Source organism: Grus americana, chromosome 20, assembly GCF_028858705.1.
Source record: "Grus americana isolate bGruAme1 chromosome 20, bGruAme1.mat, whole genome shotgun sequence".
NCBI classification, from domain to species: domain Eukaryota; kingdom Metazoa; phylum Chordata; class Aves; order Gruiformes; family Gruidae; genus Grus; species Grus americana.
The window spans coordinates 9,192,077-9,210,385 of NC_072871.1; the positions used below are offsets into that span (position 1 = coordinate 9,192,077).

The 18,309-nt window shown below is 37.4% G+C and overlaps 1 protein-coding gene and 1 non-coding gene across 6 annotated transcripts in view; both read left to right on the forward strand.

The window, feature by feature from the left end:
• RC3H2 (ring finger and CCCH-type domains 2) overlaps positions 1–18,309 on the forward strand; it is a 30,916-nt gene that overhangs the window by 7,088 nt on the left and 5,519 nt on the right. For 3 of the 5 annotated variants that reach the window (XM_054848484.1, XM_054848483.1, XM_054848485.1), the window contains exons 2-20: positions 1,410–1,706; positions 3,138–3,255; positions 3,707–3,940; positions 4,881–5,056; positions 6,343–6,543; positions 6,942–7,074; positions 7,321–7,439; positions 7,812–7,924; positions 8,552–8,860; positions 9,620–9,834; positions 10,804–11,231; positions 11,672–11,842; positions 12,932–13,087; positions 14,438–14,651; positions 14,808–14,892; positions 15,400–15,481; positions 15,870–16,004; positions 16,558–16,665; positions 17,727–17,875. In XM_054848484.1, the coding sequence (XP_054704459.1) occupies positions 1,476–1,706; positions 3,138–3,255; positions 3,707–3,940; positions 4,881–5,056; positions 6,343–6,543; positions 6,942–7,074; positions 7,321–7,439; positions 7,812–7,924; positions 8,552–8,860; positions 9,620–9,834; positions 10,804–11,231; positions 11,672–11,842; positions 12,932–13,087; positions 14,438–14,651; positions 14,808–14,892; positions 15,400–15,481; positions 15,870–16,004; positions 16,558–16,665; positions 17,727–17,875 (3,377 nt within the window). In that variant the 5' untranslated portion in view covers positions 1,410–1,475. The remainder of the gene's footprint in view (positions 1–1,409; positions 1,707–3,137; positions 3,256–3,706; positions 3,941–4,880; positions 5,057–6,342; positions 6,544–6,941; positions 7,075–7,320; positions 7,440–7,811; positions 7,925–8,551; positions 8,861–9,619; positions 9,835–10,803; positions 11,232–11,671; positions 11,843–12,931; positions 13,088–14,437; positions 14,652–14,807; positions 14,893–15,399; positions 15,482–15,869; positions 16,005–16,557; positions 16,666–17,726; positions 17,876–18,309) is intronic. The other 2 variants (XM_054848487.1, XM_054848486.1) reach the window with 2 other exon arrangements.
• LOC129215692 (small nucleolar RNA SNORD90) lies at positions 6,740–6,853 on the forward strand. The gene has a single exon (XR_008580070.1). It is a non-coding gene; the product is annotated as a small nucleolar RNA SNORD90 (small nucleolar RNA).

Sequence of the window (18,309 nt, forward strand, 5' to 3'; positions counted from 1 at the left end):
TCTAGTAATTATTTCAATGGTCCGATACTTTAGCATTAATTAAACTGTAGCACAGCCAACAATGGAATTGCACTAAAGAGTGAATTCAAATGCAGAGGGGAGATCTCAGCTTCCTCAAAAATTACCTTCTTTCCATCATCAGGGAAAAAAAAAGTTAAACCTGTAATTAAAACACTTGTGTATTTGCATTTCTGACAAGCTGCTAGGAGAAGCTTGTTCATAGCCTTGAAGTGAACTAACTGGTCTCTAGGTTGCATAGAAAGTCAACGTCGTTGCACATTGCAGCAAAGGGTGGGGCTCTTTAGCTCTGACATGAAGCTTTGAATTTAAATCTTCATGATGAAAGCTTGAATGGAAGCGGTTTCGATTAACTTCTTCAGTCTGTTATCTTTTTCAAGAACATAAGTTATATAAGATAGGATGTCTTTCAGAACAGTTTCTGTAAATCCATACTTTCTTTGCAATACATTTATATAAACGATCTGCATGGTACCACTGCACTGAGTGAGATGTTTCAAGAGGTAAGACTTAATAGCAGGCCAACTGAAGTTAGTGTTTGCTGTTTCATAAGTTTTGTCCTAAATACCTGAATTTTCAACACATCAGAGATTCTTGCTGCGAGTTCATGGAAGTGGAGTTGCATTGTTGTGTAAGGTAGAGATATGAAAAGCAAAACTGAACGCAGTGGTCTCTGCCCCTGAGTGCTCCAATGGGTTCTTGGGAGAAAAGGGGGAAGTAACACAAGAGAATCATAAAACTAAAAACTAATCTGTCATTCTTTTAGTGTTTTCTTATGATTCGTAACTTCTGTTAATTGATTTGTCTTTTACAGAAAAAGAAATTTTGTCTTTCAAAAAAAAGCAAAGCTTTAAATCTGAGTAAGATCTGCAGAAGGAAGGCATTGTTCTACTTCAAGTGGAAATAACATTTAAACTCCCCCCCCCCCCCCCCCCAAAAAAAAAAAAATCTGCGTCTTCTCCCCACCCAAGACCCATTCTGCAACCAGGGAATGCTTTCAGGGGTTCGAATACTTGAGGTTAGGAGTTTGAAAACTCGAGGTTAGATCGGAGAGTGTGAAAGATGGTTACAGTCATTCATGGCTTTACACTTCCTGTGCCAGTAAATGTCTTCCTCTTCCTACACTAAAGGTGTATGTAATCCTGTGAGAACAACTTTAATGCCATTTATTGTGAATAGGTTCGACTTCAATTTATGGTAGTCTACATTAATTCAGTTCATGAGCCTTTTTGGTACAATTATTAAACTAACACAAAGTTGGGGTTTTTGAGTACTTCAACGTAGGGATTTGGTTTTATTCTGTAAAATATTGAAATGGTGGGGTTTTTTAATTAAAAATCATTCTAAATTAGCAGAAAGCATGTTTTAAATACTCTGTTATTCACTTACAGCTGCCAAAACATAGTACAGTGAAATAATGGTCTGCTAGCCTGCTAAACAAGTGTCCAGCTTCCACAATGCCTGTGCAGGCAGCTCAGTGGACAGAATTTCTGTCCTGCCCAATCTGCTACAACGAGTTTGATGAGAATGTGCACAAACCCATCAGCTTAGGTTGCTCTCATACTGTCTGTAAGACCTGCCTGAACAAGCTTCATCGCAAGGCATGTCCTTTCGACCAGACTGCCATCAATACAGACATCGATGTGCTTCCCGTAAACTTTGCACTCCTCCAGTTAGTTGGAGCCCAGGTATGATTTCAGCAGCTCTTTGTTTTGCCACTTCGTGTTATTACCATTTACATGCCAGTTGCAATACATGTGCTGATCTTTTTCCCTCATTTTAGTCTAAAAAATGGTAAGACTTTAATTTTGTAATATTTAGAAGTCCATACATACTCTAAAAGCAACTACACCGTTTTCAGGACCATTCTCATAAAATGAAAACGTGTTCTGGTTGTAAGCTGAATTCTGGTTTAAAAAGGCTCTTGAACTGTGACTGGAGAAAAATACCTATTAGGAGATAGACAATTATCTGTCACAATTGTCATTAGAAAAGTGAACCTGCAGATTGCATTTGTTCATCGTACTCTTGCAAGGAATCTTGTTTCTACATGTCACATGTTCGAAAGTAGCTAGCTGTTTAACCAAGTTTCAGAAGTGTGCGTGTACAATATTTTTTTTTAAAATATGCATGATGATGGCTTTTCAGTTGCATTTTCACACACTGGCTAATCAGGCCAGGAAAGTTCCCTGTGCTGTCTCGTAGCAGTGGCAAAACAGAGGTTATATAATCAGTACTGCGCTTTATGGAGACTAAATAAGTCTGTTCACCTTATGTTGATTCATACACTTTTTCATATTACTCTCACTGTAACACCCAGGTGATGCAGTAAGAAGATGCTTTTTATGTTGCTTTTTAATGTCTTATCACGTGCCTTGACACAGCTATTGGTAATAACACTACCTATGTCAAAGTGGTTTTGTTTGTCAAGTTCACATGTTCCTTTCATTATTTTTTTTATTTCTAAGTTTGTGTCAGATCACTGCCTTGATCTCAACAACATTCATTTTCCAGGTTTCCTAACTTCTTGAATTGTCTTTCAAACACTTGAATGTATTGTGACTAATACTCTGTCTATTTTCATTGTCTGACCTTGTTACTCTACTTTGAGTTTTTTCCACCAAGTTTGCTAGTTCTTGTCTTTGAAGATTTCAGCATGCCCAAATTATGCTTAAATTATTTTTAACGTTGCATTTGATTTTTTTCATATTTTCTTGCCAGTTAATTTTTGTCTTACAACTTCTCTTGTCTCTCTAATAAATCATGCTGATCTTGTACACTGATGATCCTGTCAAATCTTGTGTTCTTCACTCATCTTTTAAGTACCTTCTCATTAGACCATGGCTATTGTTTTCTATCCTGCTTTTGTTCTTAAGTGGCTGAGTACTAACAAAAATAATCTTTCATCACCCTGATGCTCATCTTGAGTTCTTTTTGTTGTTCTTTATTACATTCTACATACCTTGGGTGGATCCTGTCTTTTACTTCTCTAAAAAGCAGTGTACATCTGCAGTGTTATGTAATTAATAGTAGTGATGTTGGTGCCATCGTAGGCATATCAGATAGGTTAGCCGGGTATATATAATTCTTCTCCCCCCCCTCCCCTTGCATTTTCTTAGGTACCTGATCATCAGACAGTAAAGTTGAGTAATGTAGGAGAGAACAAACATTATGAAGTAGCAAAGAAATGTGTTGAGGATTTGGCACTCTACTTAAAGCCATTAAGTGGAGGAAAAGGTGAGTCCCTGCTGAACAGTGGAATGTTGATGTAGCTTGCTTTTAACAGCATTGTGTTTTCAGCACTGATTTTAGGTGTCAATGGGATAATCCTCTCTTTTTTAAATAAATTTTGTCTTATATCTTTAAAAGCTTATTCACACCTGTGACACTTGATTTTTTTTTTATTTTAAGTTTACAAAATACTCTATTTAATGATATTTCCTTGCGGCTAACTTTCTACTAAAGTTGAACTTTCCTCAAAGGATGGGTTTGATGTCAGTGTAAGAATTTAATTAAAATTCTTTTTGATAATGAATTACAGAGAGTTGCTGAAGAGAAGGGAGGATACCTGTGACTAGTATCCAAGTCCTAGAGAAAGACACAGTCTATTAGACATTTTTGTTTGTCTTATTAGGATAAATGTATCTGATTAGAAGCAATAGTTTGCCATTTCTTGCTTTCTTTGAAGGTGTTGCAAGCTTGAATCAGAGTGCACTGAGCCGTCCAATGCAAAGGAAGCTTGTGACGCTGGTGAATTGTCAGCTGGTGGAGGAAGAGGGTCGGGTTAGAGCTATGAGGGCAGCTCGATCACTGGGAGAGAGAACCGTTACCGAACTGATCTTGCAGCACCAAAATCCTCAGCAGCTTTCTGCCAATCTTTGGGCTGCCGTCAGGGCACGAGGATGCCAGTTTCTCGGACCAGGTAAAGTACCTGTGGAATCTGCAAGAGAGTGTATTTAGCTATACCTTTTCTTAACACAAAAAACATTCTTTGGAATTTTCTTCTGTTCAGTTGAGATGTAATTACTCCTGGTTTTCAACTTTTTGCCAGGGAGAAAGTTAGTAAAATCTCCTGTTTTAAAGTTTTGTGTTGTTTTGGGTTGGTTTTTTTTTCCCTCCCTTATTAACTGTTCTTTGAAATCATGAGGAAGTATTCAATAAATCCGGGCAAAGAAGAATAAATAAGCATGCTTTCCACACAGTTTGTCATGCGGTGTAACTGTAACACAGGCTGGTTGTACTGCTGCCTGTGATTACAATTGGATAGGAAACTGCAAATGCTTTCCTGTTCATACTTTAGCTGTAAATACAATCACCCTAACTTTAGTTGCAACATACTTTAATTTTGAAATTTTTCATGATCCTGTTTATATCTTTGATAGAAGCAGCAAATTCTTAGTTAAGAATGTTGCTAAGGCAAGCACAGAAATGAGAAGGAAATTATGTTTAAACTGGAAGTAGTCCTCTCTTGATTCCAATAACTGATGATAGCATTGCTGTACTGTTCCCATATTTATTTTATATAGTTTTGTGGTGTAGCATTGATGAGATGTCCAAAATGACAAAGGCCACAAGACTATGCAGTGGAGAAAAGTATAAAAACTGCTCTACTGATGTGTTTATTACTGAACATTAGTGTTAGCTCTTTGTTTGCTGTGCTTAGAGTGCTTCTAAATACTTCTTCTAAACCAGTAAATTTGTTAATGTTTACAAAGATTTTTCTTATGATTAATGAAATAAAAAGTAATAAGGAATTGTGTTCAAGATGATTCAAATGCTCCTACTTATGGTTGTTATATGATAGCCTTGTTGTTTTCTGGCAATATATTTCACTTCCTATCTTTTATTTTTGCATGTTCAAGCTATGCAAGAGGAGGCACTGAAACTTGTATTACTGGCACTGGAAGATGGCTCTGCACTCTCAAGAAAAGTTCTGGTACTTTTTGTTGTACAAAGGCTAGAACCAAGATTTCCTCAGGCCTCTAAAACAAGCATTGGTCATGTTGTGCAGCTACTGTATAGAGCATCTTGCTTTAAGGTAAAATACCAATATTTGCAGTTTGTTACTATGAACTAGTGCAACTCCAGAGAACCTGAGCTAGGATTGGTATCTTTCACCTGTAAAATGTTACATAAATTCAATTTCTACCCATTTAAATAGTGTAGATTGTAAGATTTTTATGTAGAACCATCATGAAGTAGTTGTTTGATATTTAAAATTCCCTGCAAGAGGAACAAATAGTCACATGTGGAATTACCTGGAATAGATTCCAGAATTATTGCCCTCATTAGTAACTACTGCCCATCATCTGGAAATTATCTCCCCTGAAGGAGGCATGAAACCTGACTCTGTAGGCACTCCTAGCCTGCTTCAGGAAGAAGTGAAATCTTTTAATATGATCACTTCTGACTTTATTTAGATCCATAAGAGCTGGCCATGGCCAGACATGCCAGGCTGGCCTGGGTGCTCTCAAAGCTTGGAGCCCAATCTCAGCATTTTAAATAAAAGTTTTGGAATGCTGTAGTCCTGGGAACTTCCCTAGCTCTGACACCAGGCATGAGAGGGACATCATACATGGAGAGTGCTCTCAGCCTGAGCTCCAACGTTGTGTTCCAACACATTTGTCACTCTCTGTCCTTTTTCTTTTGTCTGTATCTAGCTGCCTTGCACTGAAGAGCCCCTTTATTTTTCATATATAGGGGTAGGTTGTTTAAACTGAATGTTCCCAACTCTATATCTGGAGAAGAGTGAAAAGTTAATTTCATGGGTCTTTTTTTCTTTTTGAATCACAGTTAAAAACATGATTATCACATCACTAAACTAAACATTAAAATAGTGAGACCTGTTGCTACCTTTATGACAAATATGTAACCTAAGAATTTTACTTAACGTTTATAGTAGGTTCTCAGTTAAATAATCTGTTTTTTAAATGTCAATATCTTAATTTTTTTCCCTTTGTATTACTTAAGTCACTTCTAGACGCTTTCCTGTTTCTTCAAGTCATCCTTTAATATTGGGTAGCAAAAACTACTAGAAGAACTATTAAATATCTAACTCTATCGTCTGTGACTTAAGCAAATCTGATTACTTCCCTAGTTGGAAGTAGTGGAGTTGGTATAGTTTCGCACCTGTGATCCTGTAAAAATGTAAAGAGCTGGCTGTTCTGCCTGTGCACTGCTAGTTAAGTGGATGAATACATGCAATAAAATTAAGTATGTGCTAAATATATAAAAGCAATGCTTTTGTGATTTGTGCTGTGTAACTTTTTCTGATAGACTTGGAGATTTTTTTTTGTTAAAAGAGTATTTATTGCTATTTATTAGGTCACTAAAAGGGATGAAGATTCTTCTCTGATGCAACTTAAAGAAGAGTTTCGGAGTTATGAGGCTTTGCGGAGAGAACATGATGCCCAAATTGTTCACATTGCCATGGAAGCAGGACTTCGAATATCACCAGAACAATGGTCTTCCCTTCTTTATGGTGACTTGGCACATAAATCACACATGCAATCCATTATTGACAAGGTTCGTCAGTGGGATGATTTTAGTATCTTTGTAGGATTAGATTTGACAAATGTTATAATGAAAATCTAAGAACCACTTGAGTTAACTTTTTGTCTTCAGTCATGTCAAATATTAATTAAACTAGAATGAAGGCTTTTTTACTGCTGTAGTGTAGTCTTCATATGAAGACATTTTGTTTTCCAGTAGTTTTAAGTCTAATTCCCTTTTTTGTGTCTTATGATGAAGCTTCATAGGGCAGATTCTGAGCTGAGAAATGTCATTTCTCTCCACTGATACTCTCTATATGCCATCTGAAGACACTACATATTGCATTTAGGATCCAGTTTAATGAGAATGTGTTTAAGATTAGTAGTTCACAGTTGTAAGATGCAGCACACTAATGTTTGCTTTGTTTTCAGCTCCAATCTCCAGAATCTTTTGCAAAGAGTGTACAAGAATTGACAATTGTCTTGCAGCGCACAGGGGATCCTGCAAACTTAAACAGGCTGAGGCCTCATTTAGAGCTCCTGGCAAACATAGATCCAAATCCAGGTATGCAAATCAAGCTTTTAAAACATTTCTTGATATTTCTCATATCTAGCAAAGTAAATTATTAAGATGATAACCTCCATTCCTGGTTTCAAAATTGCCATTAATTAACATAGTATATCATAAACTCTTCTTGAGGGCTCTCTGAGTTCTGTCCTAGTACTTGGTGTTTTGAAGTACTAAAAGAGTTGCTTCTTATTTATGATACTGGAGTTGACACACTGACAAGCCTGCTCTTAATAATTTTAGATGCAGCGTCACCAACATGGGAGCAGCTGGAAAATGCAATGGTCGCTGTAAAGACTGTGGTACATGGGCTGGTGGATTTCATTCAGAATTACAGTAGAAAAGGCCATGAAACTCCACAGGTAATTATATTCAATTGTTGCCTTACGTGTCTTTGTGTACATTTACTGAAAGATTTGACTTTGAAAAAAATTACTATCAATTTGAAATATTAATGGCCTTTTCTGTGGAATAACTAATGATACTGTTCTTTACTGCATTCAGGTTTTGAGAACTTAACATTTCTGAGTATGGAATGCAGCAGAGCTTGCTGCAGTGAGATCCATACAATGACATAGTACTTAGCCCATCAACATGAAATTTCCTTAGTTTTCTGATTAAAGATGCAAAATGTAAAACCATGTCATGGATGGTTTTGTGTATTTTAAGCCTGTTTTTATGTAAATGTCTATTAGATTGTAAGTGGAATGTCTTGTGTTTGCGTTTTCTTAAAGCCACAACCAAACAGCAAATATAAAACAAGTATGTGCCGAGACCTTCGACAGCAGGGGGGATGTCCAAGAGGAACAAACTGTACATTTGCTCATTCTCAGGAAGAGCTTGAAAAGTGAGTATGGGAGACTTTTTTCCTTTTTTTTGTATTTTTTCAATTTAAATCCAAGCAATCTCCATAGACTTTTGAAAACTGTTTCTTCTGTACACATATTCATTTGGAAGGATTTGTGAATCTTTTGAAGTGAAAACTCTTTACATGAAATTGAAGGTGCAATAAAGCAATATCTCTAAACTAATTCCAGATTTATTTTTTATTTTACCCCATATGAAGTAAAATTTCCTTTCCTGAAACTGAGTCTAGTCCCAGTGTCTGTCAGGGATTAGTTATATTACCTACAAGAGAGAGAATGTTAATTACGCTTTGATTGACTAAGGAATAGAGTGAGTTATTTAGATAGTATGTAACGTATGCATTCTTGAAGCTGTTTTCACCCAAATCCATTTTCAAAGAACTACAGGAGTGAATCTTCTAAGAGGAGAGATGATCTTTGGTTACAAGGAAGACATTGATGTTCTATTTACGGATTGTTGAAAATAAGCACCAATTTGAAGTCCTGTAATTTTTGGATATCATGTTCCTCTCAATCTCTTCCTTTTACTAATTTTACAAATATCTTAAACTGCACAATAAGCACTTTGAATTGTCTCTTTGTGTGTTTGTACATGTGTTTGTTTATAGATATCGCTTGAGGAACAAGAAAATCAGTGCAACAGTGAGAACATTCCCCCTTCTAAATAAAGTTGGCGTAAATAGCACCGTCTCAACCACAACAGGAAACGTAATTTCTGTCATAGGAAGCCCTGAAGCAACAGGGAAGATGGTGCCAAGTACTAATGGAATAGCTAATCTAGAAAGTGGTGTTCCCCAATTGATCCCTCGCTGTGCGGACACCTCCTTGAGAGCTTTGGAGAATAACAAGAAGGGAGGGAAGACTGGAGCCAACGGCCAGAATGTTTCTGGATCCCCTACAGAATCACTACCTGAAAAGTAGGTAACTTTTTTCATAGAGATAAGCAAGCATAACATTTTGCTTTTAGATTATCATTGAGCGTGTGGATGGTGAAAAATAGATACTGAATTGTAGTCCTAGCTTGCAATTGTTGCTGGTGTTCACTGACTGCAGAGTTGTGTAAGATCTTGTGCTACAGTGCCGATACTGTTATACAAAGTCTGTGGATTCAAGTTGTCAGAGCTAGCGTTGGTTGGTTTAGCTGTCGAATACTCCCATGCGATATAGATAAAATGGTAAACCTCTCTCTCTATCTTTCATTCTGTTGTTCTCAGCCAGGTATCTTTCTTACTATTGGGTTATTACATAAAAATAAAACACTTGCACTCAAAATTTGACATTTCCTGAAACCAGGAAGGGTGCATGTAGTGTGTAGTCCCTTAATAATCCTGGAAACCTTCTAGTTTGGGTTTTCTTCCTTAAAACTCTCTAGATATTCTCCAGAAAGCACTGAGCCTCTAAACAACTCTTCAAAACCTTTGTCTTTACCAGAATACACTTACAAGTGGTATGTAACCTTCTGGGTGCATATCAAAACATTTATATCCACTTTTGAGTTTTCTTAGGAGAAAGTCTGAGATGTGATAATAGTATCAGTTTGGGGTATGAAAAATAAAATTCCAGAGGAAATGACATGGTCCAAATTTCCATATTATATGGGAGTATACACGAAGAGATGACTAACTGAAAGAAATAAGTAAAGATCTGTTTAATGATTTCTTGGTAATCCTTTTCAGTAAAATTGGTTCTCCACCCAAGACTCCTGTAAGCCAGGCAGCAGCTACCTCAGCTGGTCCTCCTAATATTGGAACAGAAGTTAATTCTGTGCCTCCAAAATCCAGCCCGTTTGTTCCCAGAGTACCTGTCTACCCTCCACATTCTGATAACGTTCAATATTTCCAAGATCCCAGGACTCAGTTGTCATACGAAGTTCCACAATACCCGCAGACAGGTGAGTGAGATGAGCACTGAATCAAAAATAGCTCTGAACTTTTCTCTAGGTAAGCCTGAATGCTGAGAAATAACTTTTATCTCAGTTTTGTGGAGGGTTGTGGGGTTTTTTTAAATACCAGCGGAATTTTCACTTAATGGAATACTAACCTGGTCTGTTGCTGAGTATGGGAGGGACCTGTAGTTTGTTCTCGGTTCTTGTCTTTGTGTGCTGTATGTTACACAGCTTGTACCTCAGCATCCAGAAGAATTTGAACCTTGAGGTCTTTCATGTACTTTTTCCTATATTAGCAATAATTGCATTTATTTAGTCTTGCTCACCTCCTGCCATATCCATGAGGGTGTGCATAGACAGGGTCCAGACCCAGAGGCGTAGAATGCTGGGAGACTTAACATCTCTGTGCTTGCTCAGATATTTTTTGAAAGGTTTCAGTCATCTTTTTAGGTTGCAGTGTGTATGTTTATATTCAAGCACACAATTAGGTGTTCTAACATCAGATCATTCACAAGCTCGCAAAACAAAAGGTAGAGGTATTCAGACAATCCTCCCTAAAGAAAAAAGAACAAGCCAAGTGTGACATGATTATTTATGGACCTTTGGAATTACTTTTTTTTTTAGCAATATAGCTTTTTATTTTAGGGATAACTATTTTAACTTCCTATATAAAGAAGCGCTTAAGATGCTGTCTTTTCAGTTACATCGTTATACTACAGTATGCAGGAGCAACGGCAGAGAAACTTCATTTTCCAAATTGGGTCATGGTGGTAAAGGGTCAGCAGTACATCTGCAAATGTGATTGTCATACATGAAATTATATTCCACAGAAATATGATAGGGTCAGTAACAGGTTTGTGAAGTGTGACTCTTCATTCTCTAAAGGTACTTATCAACAGTATTTACAGTTTTAGAAGGTGTAAAATTCTGGGTCATTTGTGGTTACATTAAATATGCCTTTTTCCAATTTTTAAGGATATTATCCACCACCTCCAACAGTACCAGCTGGTGTGGCTCCTTGTGTTCCTCGCTTTGTGAGGTCCAATAACGTTCCAGAATCCTCCCTCCCACCTGCTTCCGTGCCATATGCCGATCATTACAGTACATTTCCCCCTCGAGATCGACTGAATTCTCCTTACCAACCTCCTCCTCCGCAGCCGTATGGACCAGTTCCTCCTGTCCCTTCTGGAATGTATGCTCCAGTTTATGACAGCAGGCGCATCTGGCGCCCACAGATGTACCCACGAGATGATATTATTAGGAGCAATTCTTTACCTCCCATGGATGTGATGCACTCATCTGTCTATCAGACATCATTACGTGAGAGATACAACTCTTTGGATGGGTATTACTCTGTGGCTTGTCAACCTCCAAATGAACAGAGGACTGTGCCTTTACCAAGGGTAAGTGGGAGCCAGAAAGGGAAGGATGTAGTCTTGGTTCTGAAGGTTGTTACTGAAAAGTTGGTAAATAATTAGCATAGACCTCTTCTGTTTGTTTGGGGTTACAGTGATCAAGACATGTGACCTGGACAAAGTTCTTGTTTTGTTTTTAACCTTAATGAAATGGGCTTGTAAAATACACCACTCTAATCTGGATTAGGACCAGACCCCCTCTGCCTCTTTAATTCCCATGCATGCTGCTTGAATTAATTACGCATTTTGGATTTGAGTTGCTGTACACGGGCCAGGTTCTTCTCCAAATCCTTGTGAAATTCTTCTAGTGATATCAATGGAAGGTTACAGACCCAAGGGAATTTGGGGGTCCAAGTGTGCCCTGTGCAAGTATTTGGCTTCTGATTACAGTATGATAGGATATACTGTCCTGTATTTATTATTGCTAGGAGCCGTGTGGTCATTTGAAGACTGGTTATGATGAGCAATTAAGACGGAAGCCAGAGCAATGGGCACAGTACCACACGCAGAAAACTCCCCTGGTATCATCAACCCTTCCTATGGCAACACCATCTCCAACGCCACCTTCTCCTCTCTTCAGCGTAGATTTCAGCACAGAGGTGGGAAGCCAAAGAGCTTGTTTTCCCTTCCTATTTCTGTAAGATGTCGTTTAGTAATCCTGCCATCTATTGTTCATAAAATTAATTTAATCTTGTAGTAAAAGGAGAGTAATATCTAATAGGGAATGCATTCAATTTGATATTAAGGTGATGCTAAACATGATCGCTGAAAAAAGATCAAGAAATGAAGTGATTCGATTTACCCTCACTAAAGGAAATGTAATTTTATTGAACAAGCTTTGTGAACCTCCAGGTTTTTGTGTAGGGAACAATTGTTTTCCATTAAGAAGGACTTTCCCTCTTATATTCCAAATGACACTGACATGATGAGTAGACTGAATCAAGCTACAGGTGCTTGTGAAGTCCCAGAGAATACGTATCCCGTTAAAGTGGCAAAAGGCATTGGTAGAACATTGTGTACTTATGTGATAAATCCTGTTAACAAGAATGGAAACTCAACAAATAGCAAGAGTTGTCTTTTGAAGAAAAAAAAATGTTATTTTTTGTATGTGTCAATTAAATGCATCCAGAAACTAGTTTGACAACCACTATGCCAAGCACTCCTTGCTGTGGTTTGACAGTTCTGTTGATGATATTTGAGGTGTTAGGCTGTGATTATTCAGAAAAGGTCTTGTAAGGTACTTGAATGCACCCAATAAGGGACTTCAAGGTAGATCAGGATTTAGTCCTTTTCATCCAGGTTAGAGGGTTCCAAGTCATGCTTTTATCAGTCACTGGTTTATACATAAAAGGAAAATGCATGGCTTTCTCTCAATTTAATTGCTGTAGGTATTTGCCTGAAGAAACCTGCCACTAACTTAGTGACACTAATTTTAGTCTCCCATCTTGGCAGACCAGACAGTTATTTGTACTGGCAAAACTTGCCCTTCTTTAACAGCTGTCAGCTGCACTGGTTTAAAATTTGACTGAATGGGTTATGTTGTACCTGAGTCAAATCTTGAATACAGCTAGAACTCCTTCATTGACTTTTGAGATAATTTAACTAAATAGCAGTAAATGTCTCTTCTTATTTTAAGACTGACTTCCCTGTTTTTATTATTCACTACTTATTTATTCCCTTTTCCATAGTTCTCAGAGAGTGTCAGTGATTTAAGCGGAACTAAATTTGAGGAAGACCATCTCTCTCACTATTCACCGTGGTCTTGTGGCACTATTGGCTCTTGTATAAATGCTATCGACTCAGAGCCCAAGGATGTGATTGCCAATTCAAATGCCGTGTTAATGGTAGGGGTTTTCTGCATGTTATCTCATTATGTAAGGGTACTTGCATGCTGAAGTGTCTTCTGTTTGGGTTAAAGAAGCCTTTTTTTAAAGTTAACAGCTTCTGTTCTTAGTATTTTAAGGTAGTTCTGCCTATTTGACATTTCCCAGTTTTGTAAATAAACAATGTATTTACTTCAGTGACAGAATGTAGTGCCATGAATAAAATTCTCAGATGTTTGAAGCAACTATTTTAATAACAGATCTCTGCAAATCAAACTTGTAGCCAAAATATTTTGAGTAGATGGCCTGTAAACTGATAAGAACTCATTAGTTTTAAATGTGTTCTCTGATTATTAGAGTGGGATAAAAATTTTTGAGGAGTTAACTTTGTTTGTCTCTCTTCAGAGTTCTTTATATAAATGTATACGCGTATACGTGCATTCTTACAATTTCTGAGGCATCTAAAATAGTTTCAGAATAGGTTGCGCTGGCACGTTTGACCTGTTAATACAGGGTCATTGTGGCCAGTTCAGAGCAGGTGTTTCCATCGCAGAAACACATTTCCTGTTTGGCTTAAGTGCAATAGTCTGTCCTGTAGGAATGAATCACTGTTCTTTTCAGGATTCTGAGATCTGTTAACGCTGCCATTGTTTCAGAAAATCTTTACTTTGAAGTTAATCCCAAGAGCAATATACACTCGCAGAGAAAAGCTGAAATACTGTGGACCCAGGATAATCAGCATGAACTTAATCTTGGCCGCTTTGCAACCCCAGAGAATCTGTATGAACTGTTTTCCTAGACTACACCTCGTATTTGGTTGGAAGGCACGTTCTCCTCTAATAAACAGTTTAGTGCCAACAAATCTGTGAACATAAAATACAACTTACTTTTTATCACCCAATTTCCATGAGAGAAGAAAAACTAATTGAAAGACTTCAGGGAACAAAAAATACATAGTATGAATCATGGAATACAGCTTACCTCTGGAGAGGTGAGAGCTCATGCTTTTTGGTGACTTTCTGCTATATAGTGTAGCAGGTTACCTTTATTTTCTGTGAAACAAGTGTAACCACATCTCATCTCAAGCCTTCTTTGATACCCCTTCAAGTGTAGGAAAGGATCTTAAAGCATACTGGAACTTCTGCCTGGAAACACAAGCTTGGCAAAACAAAATTATTTCTTCTGGCACTGGCAATAATTCTCTGATGGTCAGATTGCCATTAAAGGGCAGTAGTTAAATCATTGCAGCCAATCTTGGCTCTCTAGTTGGGCAGATTTTCAGCATTGTATTCAGCAACAGTAATCAGAAAGTTATTGGCCAACTGAATAACCTCAAATGAGTCCGTGTATCTTCTTATGTCTCTTATGTAGGATTTGGACAGCGGGGATGTTAAAAGGAGAGTGCATTTATTTGAAACTCAGAGAAGGGCAAAGGAAGAAGATCCTATAATCCCATTTAGCGATGGACCGATCATCTCCAAGTGGGGTGCAATCTCCAGGTCATCCCGCACGGGTTATCACACGACAGATCCTATTCAGGCCACTGCTTCCCAAGGAAGTGCTACTAAGCCCATCAGCGTATCAGGTACAAGTCTAGGCTCGTATGATAATATAGCATACATGATGAGCGTTTCATCCTGCTCATGCTTACTGCAGCAATGAAGACGCAAAGAGCTAAAACACCTGTATATCCCACTTTAAGAACAGAGAAGATAACAAATGGTATCTTCATTTGTTACAGATTATGTCCCTTATGTCAATGCTGTTGACTCAAGATGGAGTGCCTATGGCTCAGATTCTACTTCATCAGCACGTTATGCGGAAAGGTATGGACTTTTTTCTGTGTTCTGTTAAAAGCATTTTCTATAGCTTGCTGTTCTTCAAAATCCTGAATGTGGGGGGGCAAAAATCTGGAACTATTAATAGACGTTCTTAATTTTAAAGTAAAAGATTTTTTTATCTCTCTAGCATAAAGCTTTGGAAAAAACTAGGTTAAAACTTGTGTAGTCTTTAATACTTAATGCAGCCTAACAATACCCAATTACTAGCAACATATCCCTTGAGAGACCTAATCAAAGCTGTCATGTCAAAATCTGCGATCTTCACTAGTTTCTCTCAAGTTTTCTTGCCACTTCTTACCCATGGGTAAAATAAGGATGTTTGCTTCATATAATGCCTTGGAGTATTGTGAGCCCCAGTGAAGAGGAAGAGTGTATTATCTTAGTCACATAGTTTCTGTCAAAATCTAACACTGGTAGACTAATGAAATGTATGGGGCCTTTGATTCAGAGAACTTGTTTTTAAGTCCTAGTTTTGCCTTCTTTCTCTTAAAGGGACAGATTCATAGTTACAGATTTGTCTGGTCACAGAAAGCATTCCAGCACTGGAGATCTATTGAGTATTGAATTACAGCAGGTAAGATCAGATATGGTGGTTTTGATTTTAAAAAAAAAAAAGTGATTTAGTAAAACAATTTTAAATAAATTTTCTTAGTGTAGCCTACAATTGTACAATTGACAAAATGATCAATAAGAGTTAACAAGACACTAGTACCACAGTACTTAGTATCATGCAGAAGGACTGCTAATGTGAGTGATTCCATTGACATCAGTAAGGCCATTTTTGGGAGACAGTGGTGGGCCTGATACCTGTCAGCAAATGCATAAAATAAATGCTGTGCATTAAAAGAATATAGTTATCCATCTATCAAAAGAACTGTTCTTTTTGTAGGCTGGTTTATTTTGCCATTTGACAACACGTGGTTTAAGGTAGTTGTTGGTAACTGACACATTTCTTTCCATAGGCCAAAAGTAACTCATTATTACTTCAGAGAGAGGCGAATGCACTAGCCACGCAACAGAAGTGGAATTCTCTAGATGAAGGCAGTCGTCTTACCTTAAATCTTTTAAGCAAGGAAATTGATTTGAGGAATGGTGAGGTAAAGAAAGGGGTAGTTGGGATGAAACAAATCTTTGAGGTTTTTTGGATATACATAAGTGCATGCATTTTAAGTAAGAGTTAAAACTCTTAGTTTTAACATTCCCAAGTATTTATAATGCATTCTGTGCAAGTGAAGTCACTGTTGTTGCACCCAGTTATTTCCCTGAGATGAAGTAGGTGTGCCTGCTGTGCTGCTGCTCCAGTTGTCCATTTACAAAATAGGAAGAATGCAACAATCCATTTTCATGCAATCATTACTTTTCGTTCTACTTGTACATGGTATAAATCTAAGCGTTCTGCCAATAGCCTACAGAAATTTCTACTTCAGCATTCATTGTAGCTCTCTGTTTTGGTAATTCAATGTGATTAGACTTAGCTTTAGATCCTATGTTGTCTATGCCCAAAGTTCTACTTGTGTTTAACTAGCTCTTTTGTATTGTAGAAATGTTGTGTCCTAGAAATGTATCTTGTGTTTTCACTTTACTCGAGTGTTGCATGAAGCAGGTGAAAAACCAACTTGATATTTACAGAACATTAATTCTTTTTTTTAGACTGATTATACTGAAGACTGTGCAGACACAAAGCCAGATCGAGACATTGAATTGGAGCTGTCAGCCCTTGATACAGATGAACCTGATGGGCAAGGTGAACAAATAGAAGTAAGTACAAAAATCTGTGTGTCTATAGAGGTCACTGGCTCCTTTCATTAGTTATTTAAAAACTTCTAAAACTTCTTTGTGAATTTGTAGATTATGTTGATAGCAAAGCCTTTGGGGTTTAGTCTTTGTAGTGGTATTAAACATTTGCCTTATTTTAACACTAGGGGTCTCATACTTCTCATTCAGATACCTGGTGGTTAGTACTATCCAAGTTAAAAACAACTCACTGTGTTCTTTGTCGTAGCTTTCAGCTCTTTGCTCTTTATCTTTTGATAGCGTTAGTAACAATGGGGAGTCCGTTCCTTTCCCCTTCCCCTCCAGCGTTGAAAGCGCAGTTAAGAATGTTTTACATTGAAGTTCACATTTAAACGTGATCATTTAATTTAAACTTTGTGCTCACCTGATTCTAATAGTAAAGTCATTTAAATTATTGTAATCCAGTGTTCTTTAGTTTTCACTACTACTTCATTGTTTGTTTGTAATTCTGTGCATCTTCTCCAGTTTCTTCTATGCTATTTCCTCCTTTGCTGTGCAGTCATAAAACATTCTGGTGTTCATTCCAAGCTTTAGGATCAATTCTCCCTTTTTTTAAAGCATCATACGGTTAAAAGAAATTCATGTTCTTATCTGGAACGTATTCCATAATACATTCCAGTACTGGCTACAGCTTTTGTTTGCTCTGCCTGTGGTATGTTATGCAGTACTGTAGTATGAACTGTGAATCGCCATTACATGGATGGAAGGACCTTTATCTTTAGCCTTTCCTCTGCCCCTAATTATTGAAACAGCTCTCGCTGTCTTTATTGCCTCCTTCGTATCTCACCTGATAAACCTTTTTTTAGCAACTGATGTTTATACTACTGTTGTCATTCACTGCCATCTTTGAGTGATTTTTTTTTTCTTATAGTAAAATGTGGTAGACATTCCAATAGTAAGAAATAAAAATAATGAGTCTTATGACAAGACTCCCATTTCCATCAGCTTTATGTAGTGGGACATAGTAGGAAAATTTAAAGCTGGTAGCAACAGTATTGATGGACATTTCTCCTTTTCTCCTGTAGGAGATTCTGGATATACAGCTAGGTATTAGTTCTCAAGATGATCAGCTGCTCAATGGAACAACTGTAGAAAATGGGCATCCACTAAAGCAGCACCAGAAAGAATCTATGGAACAGAAGAGACAAAGTTTAGGTGAAGACCTTGTGATTCTGTGAGTGTTAGACAAAACAGCAATGTCTGCCAGTATTAGACAGACAGCAGCATCAGAATAGTTGAAGCATGATTGTTTAAGGATGAACTACATACCTACTCAGACTTGGATTAGACATCTGCATTGCGTATACATGAAGTGAGAAGAACCTGTTAAGAAATAGAATTAGGTCACAAATACGACAGTCACAGGATGGTACCATTGTTCGTATGCATTGTTGTAATCATATATACTGAAACGCGTCACAGCTGTTAAAAATACCTTTCACATTCAGTAAGCAAAAAATGCAAAAGTATTTTTATAGTTAACAGAAATTAAGAAAAACTTCAAAAGGTTAAATGTCATACTGTTTGCACAAATCTCCATAGAGAGGTAGTTTTTAAAATACACTATTTTAGGTTTATATGTTCTGTAGTCTTTAATGTGTAATGCAG